This window comes from Sycon ciliatum, chromosome 1 (genome assembly GCF_964019385.1).
Source record: "Sycon ciliatum chromosome 1, ocSycCili1.1, whole genome shotgun sequence".
Classification (NCBI taxonomy): Eukaryota; Metazoa; Porifera; class Calcarea; order Leucosolenida; family Sycettidae; genus Sycon; species Sycon ciliatum.
This window is the reverse complement of record NC_088643.1, coordinates 71,798,165-71,818,996: the sequence shown is the minus strand read 5'-3', so window position 1 is coordinate 71,818,996 and position 20,832 is coordinate 71,798,165. Positions and strand designations below refer to the sequence as shown.

At 46.6% G+C, this 20,832-nt stretch overlaps 3 protein-coding genes across 3 annotated transcripts; 1 reads left to right on the top strand and 2 right to left on the bottom strand.

The window, feature by feature from the left end:
- LOC135805276 (glutamate--tRNA ligase-like) lies at positions 1-16,064 on the top strand. Its single transcript, XM_065319294.1, has 15 exons — positions 1-317; positions 1,669-1,741; positions 1,948-1,985; positions 2,577-2,624; positions 2,922-3,092; positions 4,351-4,431; positions 5,082-5,174; positions 5,531-5,625; positions 6,079-6,133; positions 6,542-6,649; positions 7,356-7,513; positions 8,188-8,260; positions 12,653-12,758; positions 13,900-14,057; positions 14,901-16,064. Exons 1-15 carry the CDS (start codon positions 90-92, stop codon positions 14,997-14,999), a joined length of 1,584 nt encoding a protein of 527 aa, XP_065175366.1. The 5' UTR covers positions 1-89; the 3' UTR covers positions 15,000-16,064.
- Positions 9,640-11,952, bottom strand: LOC135807092 (uncharacterized). Its single transcript, XM_065321158.1, has 2 exons — positions 10,176-11,952; positions 9,640-9,871 (listed from the first exon to the last, which is right to left on the bottom strand). Exon 1 carries the CDS (start codon positions 11,927-11,929, stop codon positions 10,613-10,615), a length of 1,317 nt encoding a protein of 438 aa, XP_065177230.1. The 5' UTR covers positions 11,930-11,952; the 3' UTR covers positions 9,640-9,871; positions 10,176-10,612.
- A 725-nt stretch (positions 16,065-16,789) lies between the features above and the next one.
- Positions 16,790-19,634, bottom strand: LOC135805277 (perilipin-3-like). The gene is made up of 7 exons (XM_065319295.1): positions 19,347-19,634; positions 19,168-19,250; positions 18,753-18,788; positions 18,241-18,603; positions 17,873-18,079; positions 17,518-17,685; positions 16,790-17,343 (listed from the first exon to the last, which is right to left on the bottom strand). Exons 1-7 carry the CDS (start codon positions 19,540-19,542, stop codon positions 17,074-17,076), a joined length of 1,323 nt encoding a protein of 440 aa, XP_065175367.1. The 5' UTR covers positions 19,543-19,634; the 3' UTR covers positions 16,790-17,073.
- Between the last annotated feature and the right edge of the window lie 1,198 nt (positions 19,635-20,832).

The window sequence follows — 20,832 nt, the reverse complement described above, 5'->3', positions numbered from 1 at the left end:
TTCAAATGCACAATTACAAGTAGAGTCAATTGTTATATCTACTGTGACAGTAACTAGACTACTGACCTGGATGAGAAGCCAGGTGCAGGATGCTGTCGTTGCTGATATATCACGGCCGTCGTCCTGCCAGCATTCAGGTCATAGCACGATTATGTAGCTCCAATGCTACAACACCAGTGTCGGATGTTCGAGTACGTTTCGCACCAAGTCCAACTGGGGACCTGCATCTTGGAAGTTTGCGAACAGTGCTGTTCAACTACGCGTTTGCAAAGAAAAATAATGGAACATTCATTCTCCGAGTGGAAGACACGGACCAGGTTGGTCTTGAGGGTGTGGATTTTATGCATTGCTGTGCGTTTTGCAGTTCATGTCTATTTTCAAACTTTTTTTAAAAGTGCAATCAACTCAAGAAAAGAACAAGACTTAGTATTAGTTTCAGGCTCCTCACAATAAATATCCCCAAAGTTCTCCCACTCGTACTATCATTGCCTTCTCATCTGGTGGAATACAGGCCGCAAAAAGAAACTGAACCAAGCACATGAATTTTAAACTGTACCGGCATGATAGCAACAGTGCAAAGAAGAGTAGCCAAAACACCCTGGGAAAATGCAGAACCTCCTACACAGCCTCATACGCATACATGTAACAGATTGACAAAAAGGTGCAAGTGTGAAGAAACCAAACAACAGTGAAATGTACTGCGGCAACCCAGGACAGATACCACGATTTGTTGACCTACCAAACAGCCTAAGACCGTGTGAATTTCATTTGTGCATCGACCTGACTAGGCACGGGGCTGGAGCTGCTACGGGTTGCTGCACTGAAGCGTGGTGATGGTCCAGGGCCCGCCTTCCCTGCTGCACTGCCATTGGGTGCTGCACTGCAGCTCCTGGACGTTGCACTGCAGAGTGCCAGATTGGCCTTGGCTGCTCAGCCTGGCTAACTAAAGGACACAGTGGAGTCCTCAGAGTACAAAGAAGTGCCAGCTGACTGCCGTGCTGCTGGCGCTCTCCACTCCATGATCCGTGCGGCCTGCTTGCTGCCATCCAATGCCGCTGGCTGAGTTTCAGTGTAGATCTACATGACACTGTAGTCACATTACGGATATCGTGATGCCAGTTCTAGTGAGGAAAACGTATGCTCAATACGAGTCGCAAGTTGCAACTATAAGTATGTAGGTGTGTTGATGATGACCATGAAGAATGTGTATGTGAGGTACATGTACTCTCATTAGAACTCTGATGTGATGTACCGCCATGGGCAGTAGGAAAGCCTGCTTAGTAACGGAGGTAACTTCTTATCCCAACATACTTCAGTAATCAGCATGGTCGTTTTCGTGCTCTGGATAAGTGCCGTACTAAGCAAGAATATGACATCGTCTTATCAGAGTACGTGTACGTACTAAGTGAGTTCCACTGCGCTGAACTGCTAGCAAAAATACGTGCGAAGTCACTGAATTCAATGTGTGCTCCTGCACTCCTGGTATGCATTGCCGTGGAGTTGTGCAAACAATGTGCATAGTTCGGGATTCTGTAATCACACATACTACATCTACATGTGTCCATTATTGTCTATCATGTCACATGACTGTACTGTTGTACTACAGTGTACAGTGTACATGTATGAACATGACAGCGTTGTTGTGATTCTGTGCTACCTGTCTCCCAGAAACGGTCTGTACCCGGTGCAGTGGAGCGTATGATGGACATCTTAAAATGGGTGAAGATGATGCCTGATGAAGGTACGGGCGAACTTTCTTAATCCTAATTCACCCATTTATATGCTCTTATGGTAGAAAGGTTGTGCTGCGAAAAAGAACCGTACTACTTTGTAAGCAGGTGAACGTCTTACCTGGGCCTGCACTCCGTGAGTTCTACTGTATCACAGTATGGCAGGAATCTTTCACGTCATGAGATAGAATGTTCTCTTATCTCTTGTTGCTCCCAGGTCCTGGCGTTGGTGGAGACTATGGTCCATACATCCAGGTACGGATGAATGTGTCCTTCCCAGTTGGATGCCGTATCTTTCATGAGAAGTGCTCGTTGAACACCTGGCCAACCGTTTCAGATTGCTGTGGTGGAATGTTAATGTATTTAGTGAAAGATGTGCTTTGTAACTCCTCCGATTAGTGTCTATCCAGAATTGTCCCTGTATTCTAAAACTGGGAAACTGATCTACTGTTGATGGTAGACAAAGGACAATGTAAGCATGAAGGAAGCCGAAAAGGGAAAGAAAGAAAAAGAGGAAAAAGCAAGACCTTGCTGGAAGGTCTTGAAAGTTGAAATACTTCAAAAGTATCTTTACAATTCAGTCACAATGAAATTATTCTAAAGTGTTGATATAAACTTCTTTCTCCTGCCTGATTTACTCCTCAATTGACCGCGTACACAGTGTCATCGTGATGTCCTCCATACCCAATTTCTAGACGAAGTGAGTGCTTCCAGGATAGGAGACTTTCGGTGCTTTGCAGATCTGTGAAACTGTGCAGCACCCATTTTATTGGTTTGTACACACCTTGTACGCTCTATCACTGTGCATCTGGTCTGTTTTCTCTGTTTTGCCTTGCTTCTTTGCAGTCTGAACGTACCAAACTCTATCGGCAATTTGCTGACAAGTTACTCCAGGTAAGGCAGGGGAAGGGGGGGGGGGGGTTACAAAGCCAAAACCTCAATAGCATTGGAGACACTCATGCCCGAAAATTTATTCCGTTTATTTTTGTGTTCGATTTTAAAGGATGTTTAGGCTCCTACTGTTCGAATGCTATGCCACTGGCACCTTTCTAGTGCGTGTATCCCCCATCCTCGTTATACTGTTGCACTGGTGACTTCAATACCAGCTTGGTAGCCAGTGGCCCTGGATGTTTCCCTGTTCATGTGCTCATTTGGTTTGCTGGGTTTTTCTTCTCTTTCTTCTGTCACTAGGCTGGCAGTGCGTATCCATGTTTCTGCTCCGCTGAGCTACTAGCTGAGAAACGCCAGCAAGCACTGGCGAATCGGAGTGAGGTGCAGTACGATGGCACGTGCCGTCACCACACAGACGCAGAGCGGGCAGAGAGAATAGCGCACGGCGAGCCTCACACGATACGAATGAAGGTAAGATGCCGACAACTCTGGTGACCACTGTGCTTGTCTGAGCAAATAGTTCCTTTTTTTCACTGCCGTGTCCTTCTTTTGTTGGCGTGCCGTGTGCACAGTGTGCCATTGAGTCTAGTAGTTGAGCATTTCATTTCACCACTCAATCTCTTTCTTGTCGTACACGTTGGTGTCAGTCTGAATGCTGTTGTCAACTTGCTCACTAGCTATCTGGTACATGTTGAACAAACCAAACAGCTGTTGTCAACTTGCTCACTAGCTATCTGGTACATGTTGAACAAACCAAACAGCTGTTGTCAACTTGCTCACTAGCTATCTGGTACATGTTGAACTTGCTCACTAGCTATCTGGTACATGTTGAACAAACCAAACATGGGTAGGTCTACACTGTGGATTGGGTGATACTACGTTGTACAGTGCATCTCGGCCATAGCGTGGTCGTGTCAAAGAATATGCTGCCTACAGGAATGAACTCTCATGTTTTCATAATCATAACATGGGTTTCAAGTGCACATTTATTCTTACAAGCAATTTCATCGTACAGTAGAATATATCGGTCCTAAGGATGGACTTTGTGTAGCGAAACATGCCAGATTAGTACAAAGTATATCGCCTGTAGTAATAACATCCGTCCAATGCAGTTCCGATCTGACTCGCGTTGGGTCGTAGTGCTGCGGGTTCAACTGTTGTGGTCATGTAACTCATGTTGCATAACCGCATAGTAAGCCTATGTGACTAGTATGACCGGCCGCATACACAGTAGCACTACATTGCATGTACATGTACGGTGATCTTCCTGCCTCTGCGCACATGCACATGATATGTCACACTTGATTTATTGTGTGTAAGAAATATCGGAAATAAGAATAGAAAGTCGTTTTTCAAACACCCACGCTATAACCGATACCTACTGTACTCCTGAAGTGGACGAACTGATGATGTCCTATAACGTAGTAATACTGACTTGGAATGCGCTTCCCCTGGAAACAAAACGTTGTGTCTACGGAGTTACTGGCTCAAGAAATTTGGTTCAGTGGAGCCAGAACACTTCAGAACAATGAGTGGATATGGTACTAGTATACAAAAGAAATTTGCATCGTTTGAATCTGACTTGGAGTCACCATTGCTCAATTCCTCGAAGCTCAATTCACGAGAACTGATAGGTAAATCGAAGTCATGAAGTTTGTTTTTGTTTCCGGAGTAAGTAGAGGCGATTGGACGTTGTCCGAATGACCTTGTGTCTCATTGTGCAATGTAGGTGCCGGAGGATTTCAGTGTGGAGCTAGATGACCTGGTTGTGGGCAAGCACACCTTCACATCACAGATTATGGGTGATCAGGTATGGGCCCTTGTCTTGGTGTACCGGTATACCATATTGCAGCAAAGCTGCAGTATGGTATACCGGTACACCATATTGCAGCTGTGCTGTGGTACAGTAATCGAAATGCTGTTTGTGTTGCTAGTGTATAGAAGGCTTGCACAATGTCACCATGATGTCATCCACACACATTTTCCAGACCAAATGCATGCTTTCAAGAGACTTTTGGTGCTTTGCAGATCTAAGGACAGTGCAACATGTTACTGTAGCACCATTTTCGTCCCTTCAGGTTTATACACACTTCATCATTGTGCACCCAGTCTGAACACTAGTTGTGGACTACCCGAGTTTGACCGGCTGCACATTCGCATTTTTTGGCTTTAGTTAGAGAGGCTGTCATTTTTCAGTAGAAATCATGTTTGTACTTCGAAGTAGTAACAGTACCATGGCTAATGGCCCGGCACGTCCCCACTCTTGTTGTGTATCTATCACCTCTGTACATGTAGTTGTCACTACAAGTAGTCTTGGTAGTGCTAGGAATGTGCAGCCATGTGCTGTTGTTTGGAGTCCAGGATCCAGGACTGGTTGTTTGGGGACATTCTTCATCTTGCTGAGTACCTTGGCCGCCACAATCAAGTCATGTTCTCCGTGTTCCGACTGTATTGCAACAGGTATTGCTGAAGGCAGATGGGTTTCCTACGTACCACCTTGCCAACGTTGTTGATGATCACCTCATGCAGATCAGCCACGTCATTCGTGGAAAGGTGAGTTGCTTGCTTTGCCCGCTACAGCTGGAACACTGAAACACCTTTCTGGACCTTTGGTTGGCCTTGACGCATGCTGTTCATAGATGTACACACACACGCTTTGCATGTGCTCAGGGACATTGTGGTGAAATCAACCTCTGGTGCTATGATGAATCCACTGTCTTGCTATTTAATGCGTGAGAGCTCTTCACCCAGTGCGATCTTCTGAGATATTTCCCAAGAGATTGCAGTACTGTGCGTCACTCGTGCTTGGAATTAAATGAATAGGAGTACTACGTAAAGGTCTCCTGTGTAACAGCAGCCTTGAATCGTTGAATACTGTTATCTATGTCACACTGTGCTGCTCATTGCAGGAATGGGTGAGTTCCACCGGCCTGCATCTCCTACTGTACAGCGTACTGGGCTGGACACCACCTCGCTTTCTTCACCTGCCACTCATTGTGAAAGAGTGAGTTCATGCCCAATGCTTTTCTACATTGAGATCAAACACTAGACTAGTACCGGCATACGTACATGCTATCATGCACAGTGTAAGCATGCCCACTCCATGGGTGCGGGTTTCAGTCCAGAATAACCCAGCCGAAGGAGTCCTAAAACCTGGTTAAAAACCCACACGACCACATAATAGCAAGCCAACGGTATTGTTCGTACAGTCTGTCAACTTTGGAAATTGAAGGGAAGCCCAACTGTGTTGAGGGATTCCTGACACCGGAAGATCTCTTTAAAAATCACAAACACCTGCATGTCTTGTGACAATGAAATGCGCAGCAGTATGTTATGCTTCGGACGGCACCTAGTACCTGGTGACTACCTCTCACTATCTGGATGCTGACTACGAGCAGTGAAGGTGAAGTATTAAACTGTCGTGTACTTCTTTTCTTTCCTCCCCGTCGCATTGCAGAGACGGTAGGAAGCTGTCAAAGCGTGATGCGGATTCCTTTGTTTCTTACTACAGGGTAAGTAAGGGTTTCCTGGTGCTTGGTGATTGGTGATTGGTGTAACCATGGTAATGATGCCTCTGTGCAACTGTGTCTGCACTCCAGGATAGTACGCATGTGCTTATGTGAATGGGTGTACACATGCATGTTTCGTCAAGCAGTTGCAATGGCTATGTGCATGTGTGCGTGTATGTGTGCGTGTGTGTGTGTGTGCGTATGTGTGTGTGTGTGTGTGTGTGTGTGTGTGTGTGTGTGTGTGTGTGTGTACGTGTGTACATGTGTACGTGTGTGTGTGGGTGTGTGTGTGGGTGGGTATGTGGGTGTGGGTGTGTATGTGTGTGCGTGTGGGTATACGTGTGGGCATACGTGTGTGTATGTGTGGGTGTGGTGATAATGTACATCTTTCACTGCACGTGCACTGTACAGGAGGCTGGCTATCAGCCAGATCCCATACTGGCCTTCATCAGTGGTTTAGAGATGTACGGCCAGGGCTGCGAAGGCAAACGTCTCACTATGGAAGAGCTCCTGGAGAATGTAAGGGTATTCGATATTGTCTTCATCTCTCTACTTCATTGGCACTCAAGCACATCGCTATACAGTACTGGTACTGTAGTAGTACACAGCTATCTATGCATGTCACCAGGGCTCTGTGAACCAACAATCTCAGCTCTGTCCAGGTTATTATCATACACAGCAAGATTAATGGCGTTTCCACTCCCGGTATTGGATGACTCCCTGACAACGAGTCAAAGTAACAGACAGTATTTCAAAGTGAAGCGGTTTTTTTTGGGAAATGTCCTTTTCAGTTTAGAGCTTTTTCAGAAAGCGAAGTCAAAGAATACGGTACATTTTTGCAATAAAAGACCTCTCTCTCCTCTCTCTCTCTCTCTCTCTCTCTCTCTCTCTCTCTCTCTCTCTCTCTCTCTCTCTCTCTCTCTCTCTCTCTCTCTCTCTCTCTCTCTCTCTCTCTCTCTGTCTCTCTCTCTCTCTGTCTCTCTCTCTCTCTGTCTCTCTCTCCCTCTCTCTCCCCCTCTCCCTCCTTCCCTCCGTGTGTGTGTTTGTGTGCAGATGGTGTGTGCAGATGGTGTGTGCCTTCTGTTGGCTTGGCTGTACTTGGATACTGTGTGTCAGGGAGTCGTTGAATACCGACTCTCTGCTGTGTGTCATGATCCATGGTCGCAATCAGTGCATTTCGTGTGCTGTGTGCGCACTCTGCCAACATGTTGTGTGTTCTCTGCAGTTTACGCTAGACACGCCGAGTGACATCAGGCTGGTGCACGATAGCCTGCCCATCTTCCAGATGAACCATGTCCGCACTGCGCTCGACACTCCGTCTGCCTATCGAGAGGAGCTCGTTGATGAATTCCGTCGACTGATGCGGAGTGCACTTTCCAGCAGGTAGCTCTTATAGTTACAGTGAAACCTCGTTAGGAAGAACACTGATAAGACAAAAATTTGCCTTAGAAGAACTAATATTCGTAACTGTATTGGATAAAACCCTGTGTATTCACTGGGTAAAACATATGGATAAGAAGAACTCCCGTTATTGCGAACAAATATCATCGGTCCCTTGATGTTCGTCCTAAAGAGGTTTGACTGTATAATAAAGCATGCGCTAGGCTTTCGCCACTACAGGACCGCGTTCAAAGTGACACTTTCAGTGAAATCTTCCACACAAATCCCTATCTAGTAGGGTACACTCACCCTGTTTCGGGGGAAATGTGCAAGGTCGATCGGGAAAATGCGATGATGGGAACGACTCCGTTCCTTGAACCTAAACCATTTGACTCAGCACCTTTACGACTTCAAATACTAGTGAAATTTTTTATTTAGGCCACAATTTTTTCTTTTCGTGTGTCCTTTAATATTAAAAACTTCCCAAATGCGAAAAATGTTGTTAGGGTGTGTGAGTGTGAAATGATAATGATAATCTTTCGTTTGGAATACTATAGACAATTTTGGACAGGGCTTTAATTTCGTCTACTTCCATTGTTTTTGGCAACCATGTGGTATGCCAGAAGGTGCTGAATCAAATGCGCGTGTGTATGTGTGTGTTCATCCTTTGTGTTCAGCTCATCATCCGATGACGTTGCTGATGAGCGATGGTCAGATGAGTACCTTGTGGAAGCACTGAAAGAGCTTGTGGTAAGTTCTGGGTACAGGGTGTGCTGGACACACTCACTCACTCACTCACACACACACACACACACACACACACACACACACACACACACACACACACACACACACACACACACACACACACACGCCTGCAGCTACTAGGACCATAGCTACATCACCTCTTGTACGGGAAAATAACACAGTAAATCATTTATGCAATTAAAATAGAAGAAATCGCATGGAAACGAGTTATGATTCTTATGAAGCAACCATCCACGACTGTAACAAGATAATTAGTCGCTTGGGCACTTTCAATTTTCAAAAGTCCTGTGTACATTTGAGTCCAACATTTCTAGCGCTATCCTAGCTGATAGAGTGGGTCTCTAGGAGTGTTTTGGCACTAGGGTGCCATCTCGGAGCTGGGGCATAAGGGAGCGGCGAGTGGAATACTGCGTGTCCAATTTCCTGTACAATTTAGATCATGTAACCATGGTAACGGCGCTGACTCATTCAAAGACTGGCAGAATTTACGTCGTATTGTCGACTTTCCGAGTTGCCTATGTGACTGTAAAGTACACCAGGCACGCAGATACATTGAATGTTTGATGATAGGATGATGTGGACTGTATAGACCTCTTCAGGTTCCTGAAATATCATACTATTTTTGGTTCAAAGCTAGCTACACACTAGAGCACAATCAGGTATGTACAGTAGAAAGTTACTCCTGTGATTAGTTTATACTATTGCAGAGTTCCATTACTAGATTCAAAGTTCCATAATGTGTGCCAGGATTTTATAGTTTGGTAGTATGAGTCCGTGATGATGCCCGAGCACTCAGTGTGGCATGACAAATCGGCAAATCACGAAGTACAGTTGGAAACCGCCTTACTGCCATCAAACAATCATCTCGTTATAACACAATCAAGCCTGTCTACCTCAGATAAGCAAGTGTCTTAGTACACTGTTCTTGATATCATAGGTGTCCTCAGTCATGGGACATTTGGTGATTATAAAAAGTACACAGCAAAACCGGCACCTAAGAAATCACGGGATGGCCCACGCCTGTTATTAAAAATACACCAAAATGATAAGAATTCTCAAGGCAGAGACCAATGCGCAGCAACACGTACACATACAGTGTTTGCATTTGAGCTGCAATTGCAGCAGTTGGCACTGAGTGTCAGTAACACTCTGTTAACAAGTTACGGCCGCGAGATACATGTATATAGCAAGGAGCATGACTTCATGCCTGGCGTCGTGGGTCACAAGAGAAAACCCGAGCATTAGAAATAATATTAATACACAATGAGAGGCTTTGGGATGCGTCTAGGCAATGCAGTGTAGCCATTCACTGTAGAGAGAGGAGTCAGTGACTGCTATACTAGGTTGTCGTGCACGGGTGACTTATAACCTAGTTACATGCAGTGACAGTATCGGTAGGACTAGTAAGTATGCTGGCATAACCTGTACAGGCAAACAGTAGAAATAGCATGGAACATGACCAGGTACAAGTGCACAGCGAACATACTGAGGCGTGCTGTCGAAAAGCACGATGGAAGTGGTTGACCTGGAATGTTCTGTTGGGGACTGCCAGCTACACTTGGTTGAACGCAGCTCACTTCCCCGGTGTAAACACTGTAAGCCAACACACACAAATACATGACCTGTCTCAGCACCAAAGGAAACATCTGCCAGGCACAGAACGCGTTCACGCAGAAGATCTGTGATGGCGTGATACTTCTATGTACTATGGAAGGCTATGCACACATATCCTGATGTAGACTATCTTACAGTATGTTTTACATGGAAGCTACCTTGCTTGGACCAACAGTGTACAATCATGCACAACACACAGCCATGAAAAACTTACAAGTAACTACCTGACACTTGACTAACATTCACACTTGAAACATACTTAGGGAAATCAAACAGGCCTTACCGTGACCAGAAATCCATGGAAAGCTGATGTTCAGCAGTTATTCCGCGATCTCGTGGGAGGGGTTGTCAACATCATCAGTTTGACCATCTTCATCATCAGCACTGTCTTCATTGTCTCCATGAAGTGTAGGTGCTGCAAGCACTTCGGACACAGCATTGTGCGGATTCGCGCAGGAACTGCATTGGCATGCATCGGTGCAAGAAATGGAGGACTGTAGGCATGAGCACCGGCGCGTTGAACATCCAGTGGCGCAGGCACACCGGATGATCGCCATCAGCTCTGGTGGTGCAGGAGGAAGAAGACCCCACATGATCATGACATTAGAGTCGTCTACCCTCCATCCATGATCACTGATGCTGGGTAGGTCTGGGGATGCGACCAGTGCCCGTTTCCACACACCAGCCTGGTAGTTGGCCCGTTTGACGTGCTGCTCCAAGCTATCGGCGCATGGTGGGAGCTGAGCAGGGGGTGGGGACCGAGAGCAGAACGCCTTGTACCTGGCCTTGTTGATGCTTGTAGAGGTCACCAGGAATTGGAGTTGCCTCAGCTTGGAGGCTCTCGGCAGTCGGCACGGCAGCGCCACGTGTTTCCAGTGGCTGGATGGTGTGGCGCAAATGGAGTGCTGTGTGACGCATCTCAAGCTCAGCAATGGCTTGCACACCAACACGACTATGGTCTGCCATATCCTCAATGTCAAGTTCCTGACCGTCTTTATCCTCTGTAGGTCCTACAAGGCTCTTGGCACACACGGATAGAAGCAAGGCCTTGGGGACCGCAGAGGAAATCACAAATTCCCCGGCAGTTGGTCGGCTTGGACAGCTGAAGAACAAGATCTGTTCCTGGAAATAATCAACTAGCAGCTGTTTCAGAGCAAATAAACGCCACCTGGGTGGGTCGTTGACGCCAATGGAAGACAGGAGGGTGGCATACTTCCGGCGCATGCTGGCCATGCTCACACAAGCACCGACGTCTACCTTACTTTGAGATAGGACAAGTGTCTGCACGGACATGGTCACCTGGGCAAATGCTGCACCGAAGCTGTCAGTATGACCCAGGGACGGTGCTGTAGTGGACACTGTGGGCTTCGTCAGGCCCTCGAGTGTCCTCTTGTGAGTGTAGTTGGCCAGGCACGAGCGGTGATACTTGATTTCCCTGGCGATTGCATCTCCACCAGACACCTCCCTCAAGACCCGCGAGTCACTGCGAATTGTTGCAGCATTGACGATGTTATTGCTCGCACTGAACGATATGCATTGGGTCAGTGGCTCCTTTTTCCCACTTCTTCTTTTTGACAGGTGCTGGCAGAATAGGCACAAATTTAAATCTGTCTGGCTCCCACTGGAACGGGTCCGCTTTTTGGGGGGCTCAACATCTCTTTGCTCAGGCTCGCTGTCATCACTGTCATCATCATCCTCATCATCACCTTCACTGCCTTCGTCGCCACCAACAGCCTCGACGGGCCGGACAGACTCAGCAACGGCTGTCTTCTTCAAAGTCTTTTTGTTTGTGTACCACTTGTAGCAGGCTTTGTGGTATAGAACTTCGCCGCAAGTTTCTCTATCAAGATTTCCGATCGACATCCAAGTGTCATCTCTCTTCGTCTCAGCTGCATTCCATAGGGTAGTCCAGGTAGTCTCCGTCAAGCGCTTGAGAGGCTGATGAGCAGGAAAATTCGGGTTGTGACAAATGCATTTCACTCCTTCACCTGAAGCTTTCGCCAAGGAAACAGTTTCCAGCCCCAAATCGTCTGCCATGTCGAACAAGACAACTAACAACAGGAATCATAAACACTTGCACCTTCTTATCTGCCATCTACCTGTCTAGGTGGTCGGACAGATCGGCAAAGAAACTTAGAGAGGCCATGCGATCGGCATTGGATGAAAGCAAAAACACAATTGTCGAACCAGTCAAGTAAGTTTGAAATTTAGTCGTGGGCGGACGTCATCATCCTTTTCACTTGCGCAGAATTCGCATATGCGTGTTTTGAGCATGCGCTTAATTTGCACAGTGTTCGTCTTCGTATTCAAACAAGTCGCCTTAACTCCCTTCAGCCCCAACGCAGAAAAGGCACCCAAGCGCGAAATTGTTTGCCCTGTCGATCTCCAACACGTCCAATCACCCACGAAATGTTGGACTCAAACGACACAGGAAATCAGAAACGAGCACTTTTTGAGAAACCGGCCAACTGACTAAATAAGTAGTCAGAAAGTGTGATAACAGGGCACAAAACTGACAGGCTACTGAGACATTCAACGACCTGAGGCCTAGCTCTAATACATCTCCATTTGGTTTGCGCACTGGAGATGTGTTAGAGCTAGGCCTCAGGTCGTTGAATGTCTCAGTAGCCTGTCAGTTTTGTGCCCTGTTATCGCACTTTCTGACGACTTCTTATCTTGTTACAGTCGTGGTTAGTAAATGCAATGTTCAAAAAATTTCTGGAATTTTCTCTCTCTCTCTCTCTCTCTCTCACTGTGTAGATACGACACGGCACTTTGAAGCAGTGTGCTGAGCAAGGCACCTACTACATGGTGTCACCGACGTTGACCGCGGAAAATCTCGCCCACCAATCCTTCAAAGCGTTCAGTATGTAGACTGTATAAACTGTGTGTGACTCTGCATGACTGCTTTAGCATGTAACGTTAGGTGGCATGTAACGTTAGGTGGCATGTAACGTTAGGTGGCATGTAACGTTAGGTGGCATGTAACGTTAGGTGGCATGTAACGTTAGGTGGCATGTAACGTTAGGTGGCATGTAACGTTAGGTGGCATGTAACGTTAGGTGGCATGTAACGTTAGGTGGCATGTAACGTTAGGTGGCATGTAACGTTAGGTGGCATGACTACTATGATTCCTGCACTTGTTTGTGTTTTCGCCAGCATAGGAAGTTGTCTTTTTGCATGCCAGTGTGTCCTTACAAAGGCTTGTGTGATGTACATTAGCCAATGGCCAGTGTTTATTTACTTCATTATAAGGCCACACGTTTTTATATCTATGTTTCTCGTCACCCGCGCGCATACGATTCAGGAGTCTGGAGGAAAAAAAGAAAAAAAATGTGCTGCACTGACTGTGCATGTGGGAACCAGCACACTCATGCACATGTACATAATGTGGCCTGGCCTGCGCGACACATGATGCGAGGTCACCAATTATTGTGCGCAATCTAGCTGCACATGCACAGATTGTGACAGAAGCTCCTATACCACATACTAGTTGCTAACTATGGATAATATCAAGAGTTCATAACCCCTATGAACTCTTGATGCTATTTTGCATGGTGTATTGGTGGATTTTAGTGTGAACACATGTCTAATAAACTTTTTTTATTTTTCGGTCATTTTTTATTTTTTTCCACCTCTCGCATACGTTTTTAGATTTTCAGGTGACGAGAAACATAGAAATAAAAACGTGTGGCCTAAACTCTATTAGTGCTAGTGCACGTCCCTATGTGTATGCGATTGCTTTATTGACAATGATTAAAATTCTTTATGTTGGAGGTGTTTTGCTTATTTTGCCATCTCTCTGTGTCTCTTTCTCTCTCTCTCTCTCTCTCTCTCTCTCTCTCTCTCTCTCTCTCTCTCTCTCTCTCTCTCTCTCTCTCTCTCTGTCTCTGTCTCTGTCTCTCTCTGTCTCTCTCTGTCTCTCTCTCTGTCTCTCTCTCTCTCTCTCTCTCTCTCTCTTTCTCTCTCTCTCTCTCTCTCTCTCTCTCTCTCTCTCTCTCTCTCAGGCGCCTTGACGTGGAACAGTCTGTGTGAATCCCTGGATAGCTTGGAAGACTGGACGGCTGATCCTATTCTTGCCGCGATCAAGGCAGTGTCCAAGCAGCACAAGATTAAAATGGGCCGGGTGCTGCCAGCAATGCGGCTGTGCCTCATGGGCATTGAGGTGAGTTCTACAGTCAGTGCACACTGAAATCCACAGACACTAGTAGCAAGCAGTACCTTTTCTGGGGACAGGGGTAAATGCAGTTGGATCCTAGGATAGATACCTTGATGCCGTCAATCCTTTCCCTGCACCTTGTTCTCGCCCACTTACTCACACTGATGTGTGGTGACCCCATAAGTGAGTCCACCCCGAGTTTGGGGATTTTTCAGGGTGTGTCAGCCGGTGGGCGGTTCTATAGCCACCTGAGTCATCTTTCCAAAACTCATTTTGAATCTTTCTCCCCTGTCCCGGGGAGACCCACGTGACCAGTTTCTGACATTGAGCAAGTACAAGTGTGTGTGTCTGTGTGTGTCTGTGTGTGTGTGTGTGTGTGTGTGTGTGTGTGTGTGTGTGTGTGTGTGTCTGTGTCTGTCTGTGTCTGTGTGTGTCTGTGTTCCACACGTCTTTCTTCTCTTTCTTATTCTCCTAGCTCTTCTTTCATTCTCCTGGGTGGCAACCAACAGCCAGTGCATGCCGGAGTATGTGGTGTGGTGGACTCGTATGTGTGTGTCAAAAAAATGAAAGAGTGGAAAAAAATGAAAAATAGGAATTCACTGTCCAGAAAAAAGCCACTTCATTCAGCTGTGTGGTGTAGACCAGGCTAAAATCAGTGGCGGTCAATTGCAAGCTGTTGAATGGTGTAATCCCGGCACAAGTTGCTATGTCTAACATAGCTTGTTGACTATCATCGCTTCAGCAATGGGCATGTGAAAGTGGGAGTGGAAGTGTCTGTAGGTATGCTGTTGACATGATCACTGGGTGCTGTGTCTTTTTTCTTACTTTCTTTCGTTTACATTTGTGCAGAGTGGTGTTGGGGTTGCCCCGTTTGCTGCACTGATAGGCAAGACAGCGACCGTATCCAGACTGCATCGTTATGAAAAGCAGCTACAGCTTGGCTCCTGATCCACAGTTGTGTGTTAACATGCCATGCAGTTCCCTGGTGCTGCTGCTACTGCTGTTTCAGGTCACAATGGTGGCAAACATGATGCTTGCATCGAGTCGAGGGAAGCCGAGTGACCAAGGCGATGCACTGCTGCCGATCCCACCACCTTGCTGCGAGTATGAGTGATGTGCTTTGAGCACCGTGCACGCCCGGGTGTATGTTAGCTGCAGCCCAGAGTGCGCTGCAGCTCAACAGTGCACTCTCCTGGACCCAATGAGCGGCACTAGCATGTGATGTGTGGCTTGAGATTGCTAGCGGTTATCACGTAGATGCATACCAGCTCGAATGCGAGTGTGGTGATCATTTCTCTCTGGGGAAGAACCCCACGTCACGTGTGTCGCTAGAGTATGGTCCTAGCCCTAGGTGATGGTGGGCCAACCTAAGCGAAAGTATACAACACATGATCACAGTTGATCACGGAGTGGCAAGAGAAAAGGTTAACCGCTTTCTTACAGTATATTGGCGGCTGTATGGCAGTCAAAGACTGATGCAGTCGTTTTGCAGAGACATCCACATCTTTTCCCAAGTCTTCTTGATTAGTGGAGCACTTTGTCATCGACACTGCATTTGATGGCCCATTGTTGGCAGCAATGATACCAGAGTACGTTTTTACCCATGTAGATCTGACAAATAGCTGACAGTGCCACATGCAGGTCCTGTTGGCTTTCCGCGTCCCTTTTGTAAAACAGTTTTAACTGTTCATGTTGTTTTGCATTTTGCTTTTTACCGTTCATCTGTCATGTGTGACTGCCATCCATTCGTTAGTCTTCGACGTCATTCACGTCTGCAGGACAGACAAAGACAGTTGCTCTATGCCGCATCTGTTCGTGTAGTTGCGATGCTTCCAAACACATAATGCAAGAGCACAATATGTCCATAGTGAATTAGCGCCAGTCAGGCTCAGCTCTGTGCAGCCCCAGGCAAACGTGCACCTAGAGTTTCAAATTGTGGAATTTCTACCTATTTTTATTCTCATTTTCCTCGTAGAACGGCCACAGAATTCTGATATTTTGCCACGGGGTTCACGAGGAGGCGGATGAGGGTACTACTAACAGTACATGTACTATTTTCTTTTCAATTTTCTTCACGAAAGGTTTCTGATTACTACAAAGTGGTACCAAGTTATGTACTCTTGGTGGTACGTGTATACAAGTGGCATGACTTTGCTCCATCACCATCTTCAGTCACGGGAGGCTGACAGAATGTCCTTCGGTACAGTTTGGGGAATGTCGTCACACATGAAAGCAATAATTATTGTACATCGTTTTACAATTATTTTGGACCATTCATGCACCTTCAGTATATCCAGTCAGGAATATGCAGTGATTACTGGTGGCACTGAGAGTAGTACCAAGAGAACATAGTATAGACTTTAATAATAATTATTATCTTCCGATCATACCCTGATTTCTCATCATTGTGTTGCTTTTGCCCGTAAAGGAGGCTGTTCATTCGGAAAAAAACTAAGGTCCTACATGTAAATAATAATAATATTCGCGGGCTCCGCATGTAAATGACCCACTAATTTGTTCAATCAAGGCTTGCTATAACATGCGAGTTTCAGGCTTTTTTCTGGTTTTCTTGAAGATGAAGAATGTCATGTACTCGAATATTCAATCGAGAAGATCAGAGTACTCACAACTCGGGATCTCACTACAAACTTTCACCCCTACCCAAAGCCTGACACTCTGCGATATATGTACTTCAGAACAAGCACATCACACCTACCACACCATGCAAATATTGTAAATTGGTGAGAGAACAGTTCAATTGCATTCCATGGCAAGATAAAAGGACGTTAACAAACAGAAGTGATGAAATACAGTGTCAGAGAGCAGGCTAGAATATGCACACCAGCAAAGTTCAAAAGTGAAGTCAGACTCAACATATAGCATGCAGATAATTTTTTTCTGTGTGAGGAGCAAAAAAGCATGATAAATTGATAATGCAGGGAGAACAGCTTGTGGAGTTCTAAATCAGGAATGAGGTATCCGAGCAAGGGTCAGCAGTCGTGAAGATGATGGCGAGTAGGGCTTAGACCTCGGTGACTCCATCCTCCTCATCTTCGTCGTCCTCATCATCTGTGTAGCGAGAGCTGCTGCCAATCTGCGAGTCTGTGTTGGACTTTCCGGTGGAGTCTTCATCATCCATGCTCAGGTCGTTAGCGTAGTCTTTCTTGCCTGCTACAGATCCGAGGTGTGTTCTGAGGAAGGCACTGACAGAGGCTGTTGATGCGGAGATAGCTGCGATAAGAGACGTTGCCTGGTCAAGCATAGCACTGGTGACGGTATTTCCACGTGAGATCTGCAGGGAAACCGAAGAGGAGGACAAGACAAAAGGACGTTCAGATGACATGGTCATGTCACAAGATAGACACAAGGGACTGTCAATGCAGGCAATGATCAATGCACAAGTTAGCAAATAGTTAGCGAACAACACAGTATTAAACAGGCAAACAGGAGAAGGTGTGTGCCTCACCTCAAGAGCCATGCTGTGCAGGGAGCGAGCTTGTTCGAGGGCGGCATTGATTGGCTGATGCAGGTGGCTAGGCATGTGTCGGACAAGAGCGGCGGTGGTCTGAAGGGAGGCCTGGGTGGAAGCGGTCAGTTTGGATACATTGTCAATCAGGACGTCAACGTTCAGAGTCTACACACATTGTGGAAAAAGAACAGACAAACATGGGAAAGAGGATTAGATTAGGACACGTTTTCAGGCAATGGCTCATTCAGTACATAAGCAACACGACAAAGACGCCATGCTAAAACACAATACATGTAACACAGCCTACAAGTACATCACAAGCAAAATCAACACACGGCGGTCACAAACTTACATAGCCACCGACAAGAGGAACAGTTGAGGGGATGGAAGACATGACAGTGTTGGGCAGAGTTGAAGCACAGCTACGGACGGACTCGGCATGATCTTGGACAGCGGTGAGAAGGCGTTTGCCACCGGCAGTGACACGAGCCTGTTGTTCATCGATGGTTTGCAGGAGACGTTCACGTTGCACTTTCAGTTCTTGTTGGGCACGGCTGATCTACAATAAGCGAGCAACAGAACACATAATGTTCACAAAGTTAACAAGGCCAAAACTGTATGCCAAAATTGGAAAAACACACAATGTGAACAAAGCGCACACGCGCACACACAGCAATTAGTTCTCCCACACACAGAGGAGAACTAGAATGGCACACTTACCAAGACAAGGTTGGTGCGGAGCTGTTCCAGGGCATCTTCAGCACGGCGTTGAGCATTGTTCACTTGTTTGAGGGCGAGAGCACGGGTACGGTCGGTAACTTTGTTGGAAATGGTGGACAGGCGGGAAGCGGGTGCTGGTTCAGCTGGTTCAGGGCTGGCGTCATCGTGAACCGACGGGTCGGCTTCCGATGATGGTGCAACACCATCGCCACTCTCCGGCAGAATGTAGTCAACAACATTCTCTGTGGTGGCCAAGACATGGTCCACGCGTGAAGAGATCAGCTTAGCAACCGGCGTGTTGGTCACAATGTCAGCACCGGTGCGAACCTTCTCAGACACAAAGCGCTTGGGGGCATCAATCATCTGATAAACAGAAATACACATAGCACAGTAAACAAACAGGTTTACAGGGCTGCACAGAGTCAGATGATTCCTTGCTCATGACACAACAGAAGGCACACAACCTAAAAGCCCACATTGTAAATACTAGACCGTGAATGATGGATGCTTACCTTTTCGGACACATAGCGCTTAGTTCCCTCGATCACCTGGTGGGCGTACAGCGACAAAGGAAATAACAAAGGCACGCATGAATTGACATGGACAAATATTACCCCACTCCCCCTGCACGACTTTCTATTCGCCGTATTCGGCCATAGTTACCTACTAGTACCCAATTTCAAACCTCGAGAACAGAAGAGTGAAAAGAGCCCCCCCCCCCCCCCCCCAGTCGTACACATTAATTTCATTTCTAGATTGTGACCTTTCACCCCCGCCTTGACAGTTTTGGGGACATGTATTGGGATTCAAATGATACATGATGTGGCGCGAAATTTCAGGATACGATGCAGCCAGCAACCGACAACTGCTACTACAAAAATATACTAGTAACCTACCTCCAAGAGTAATGAACACAAAAAGACTCACCTCCTCAGGGGTTGATTGAATCGCAGGTACGGTTTCCTGCAAGTAGTCAAACTGACGGCACGCAAAGGCATCCGCCTGAGCAACTGGACAAAGAAAAGAAAAGACACAAACAAAAACGATTATCATTCTCTCACTCTCGTGTACCATAATCACGAAAGCAGATCACACAATAAACTCACTAGGCTTTTCCAAGGTATGTACCAAAGGTTGTGCTGATGTGGAAACAACTTGCAAGGATGCCTCCACTGTATTCAGAGCGAGGTTGACAAGGCTGTTGCGCTCCTTGGCGCAGCTGTAGACTTCAGAAACTTTTCCGTATGTGCTCTGCACCACTGGCAAGCCAGCAACACGATCAAAGATACCCACGGTAGCCATAGCTAAAAGGAGCAGCGAATGTCAGACAAAAGTTCAGACCAAGGTTCTCGACGCAAATGAAGTTTCAACAAGCCAGTTGTGAATTTTATTCCTCCAGAACAAAGCCTCTCATGCAGTCGTAACTGGACAGGTGGCAGTGATCTGTAGTGAGATGACCGTTCACCTTTGACTTTTTGTCCCCTTCTAATCTCTTCCCGGATCCCCTGATCTGAATGAACACTACACAGACAGTGTACGATGTACGCACATCCCGTAGATCTATGATTGAACGAACTGTACCGTATGTCACTGTGCACGTACATGTGCGCATGCATGCATTATGCATGTCTTATGCATGCTAGTACCGCAGTGTACGGCCCGGGCCGGGATCGGTCAGATCGGGGCATGTGATTGTGACAGTCATGATGTCGGAGTCCGAGTGTCATGACGTCGACTGGCTCACAGTAATGTCACAAACAATCACGTGTTGAATGTTGTGTTGTGCGCATATAATATAGCGCTCATACATGCATCGATGACGTGCCACATACAGCAGCAAGAGTATACTGTAATGTCATGTTATTAATATTATCAAGAGTTCATAACCCAGGGTTATGAACTCTTGATATTATAACCAGGGAGTAGTAGTACTACTCCCTGATTATAACGAGTCGCAAATTTAACGATCTTGCAGTGGCATATCCACACACAACATGATACGAAGCAGTGCGGCCTCAATGACAATGGATCACATACTGTAAGACATGTAATTATAAAGAGGAAGTAAATCTAACTTTACCGGCAGCCCCATACTTGAATGCGTCAACGTTGACGCATTCGACATGCATGCAAAACCATGCCTGGCGTGACGGGAAGCATCAGCCCACGGGGATTTCCCGTGGCCCTCACACAGCCAAGGTATGATCCTATCGCCTATCGGTAGCTGAAGAGATCCACGCGTGTCCCATTTGATTTCATTGAGAACTGCGCGATCGAAAACTTACGGAAATACGTGCGCCCCGACAATGCCGTCCGCGTCCGTCAAAACATCGTCAGGTGCATTTTCTCTTGCGCAGTGAGTTCCTTTCGTCCTCGGATGACTTCTCCGACGAGGACCTAGCAGTCATTCGCTCTGTGACCGACGACAGATAGATAAATACTTCGTTCCAGCCGCCGATGCAAGCGAATTTCAAATTACGGAGCGTGGCGCACGCCAAGTAAATTCTCACGCAAATATGGGGAGCGCCAGCCGCTGAAGACGACGTCGTCGTGATGTACCTGGAAGAAGCTGATGGTGCTTATGGTGGGGAA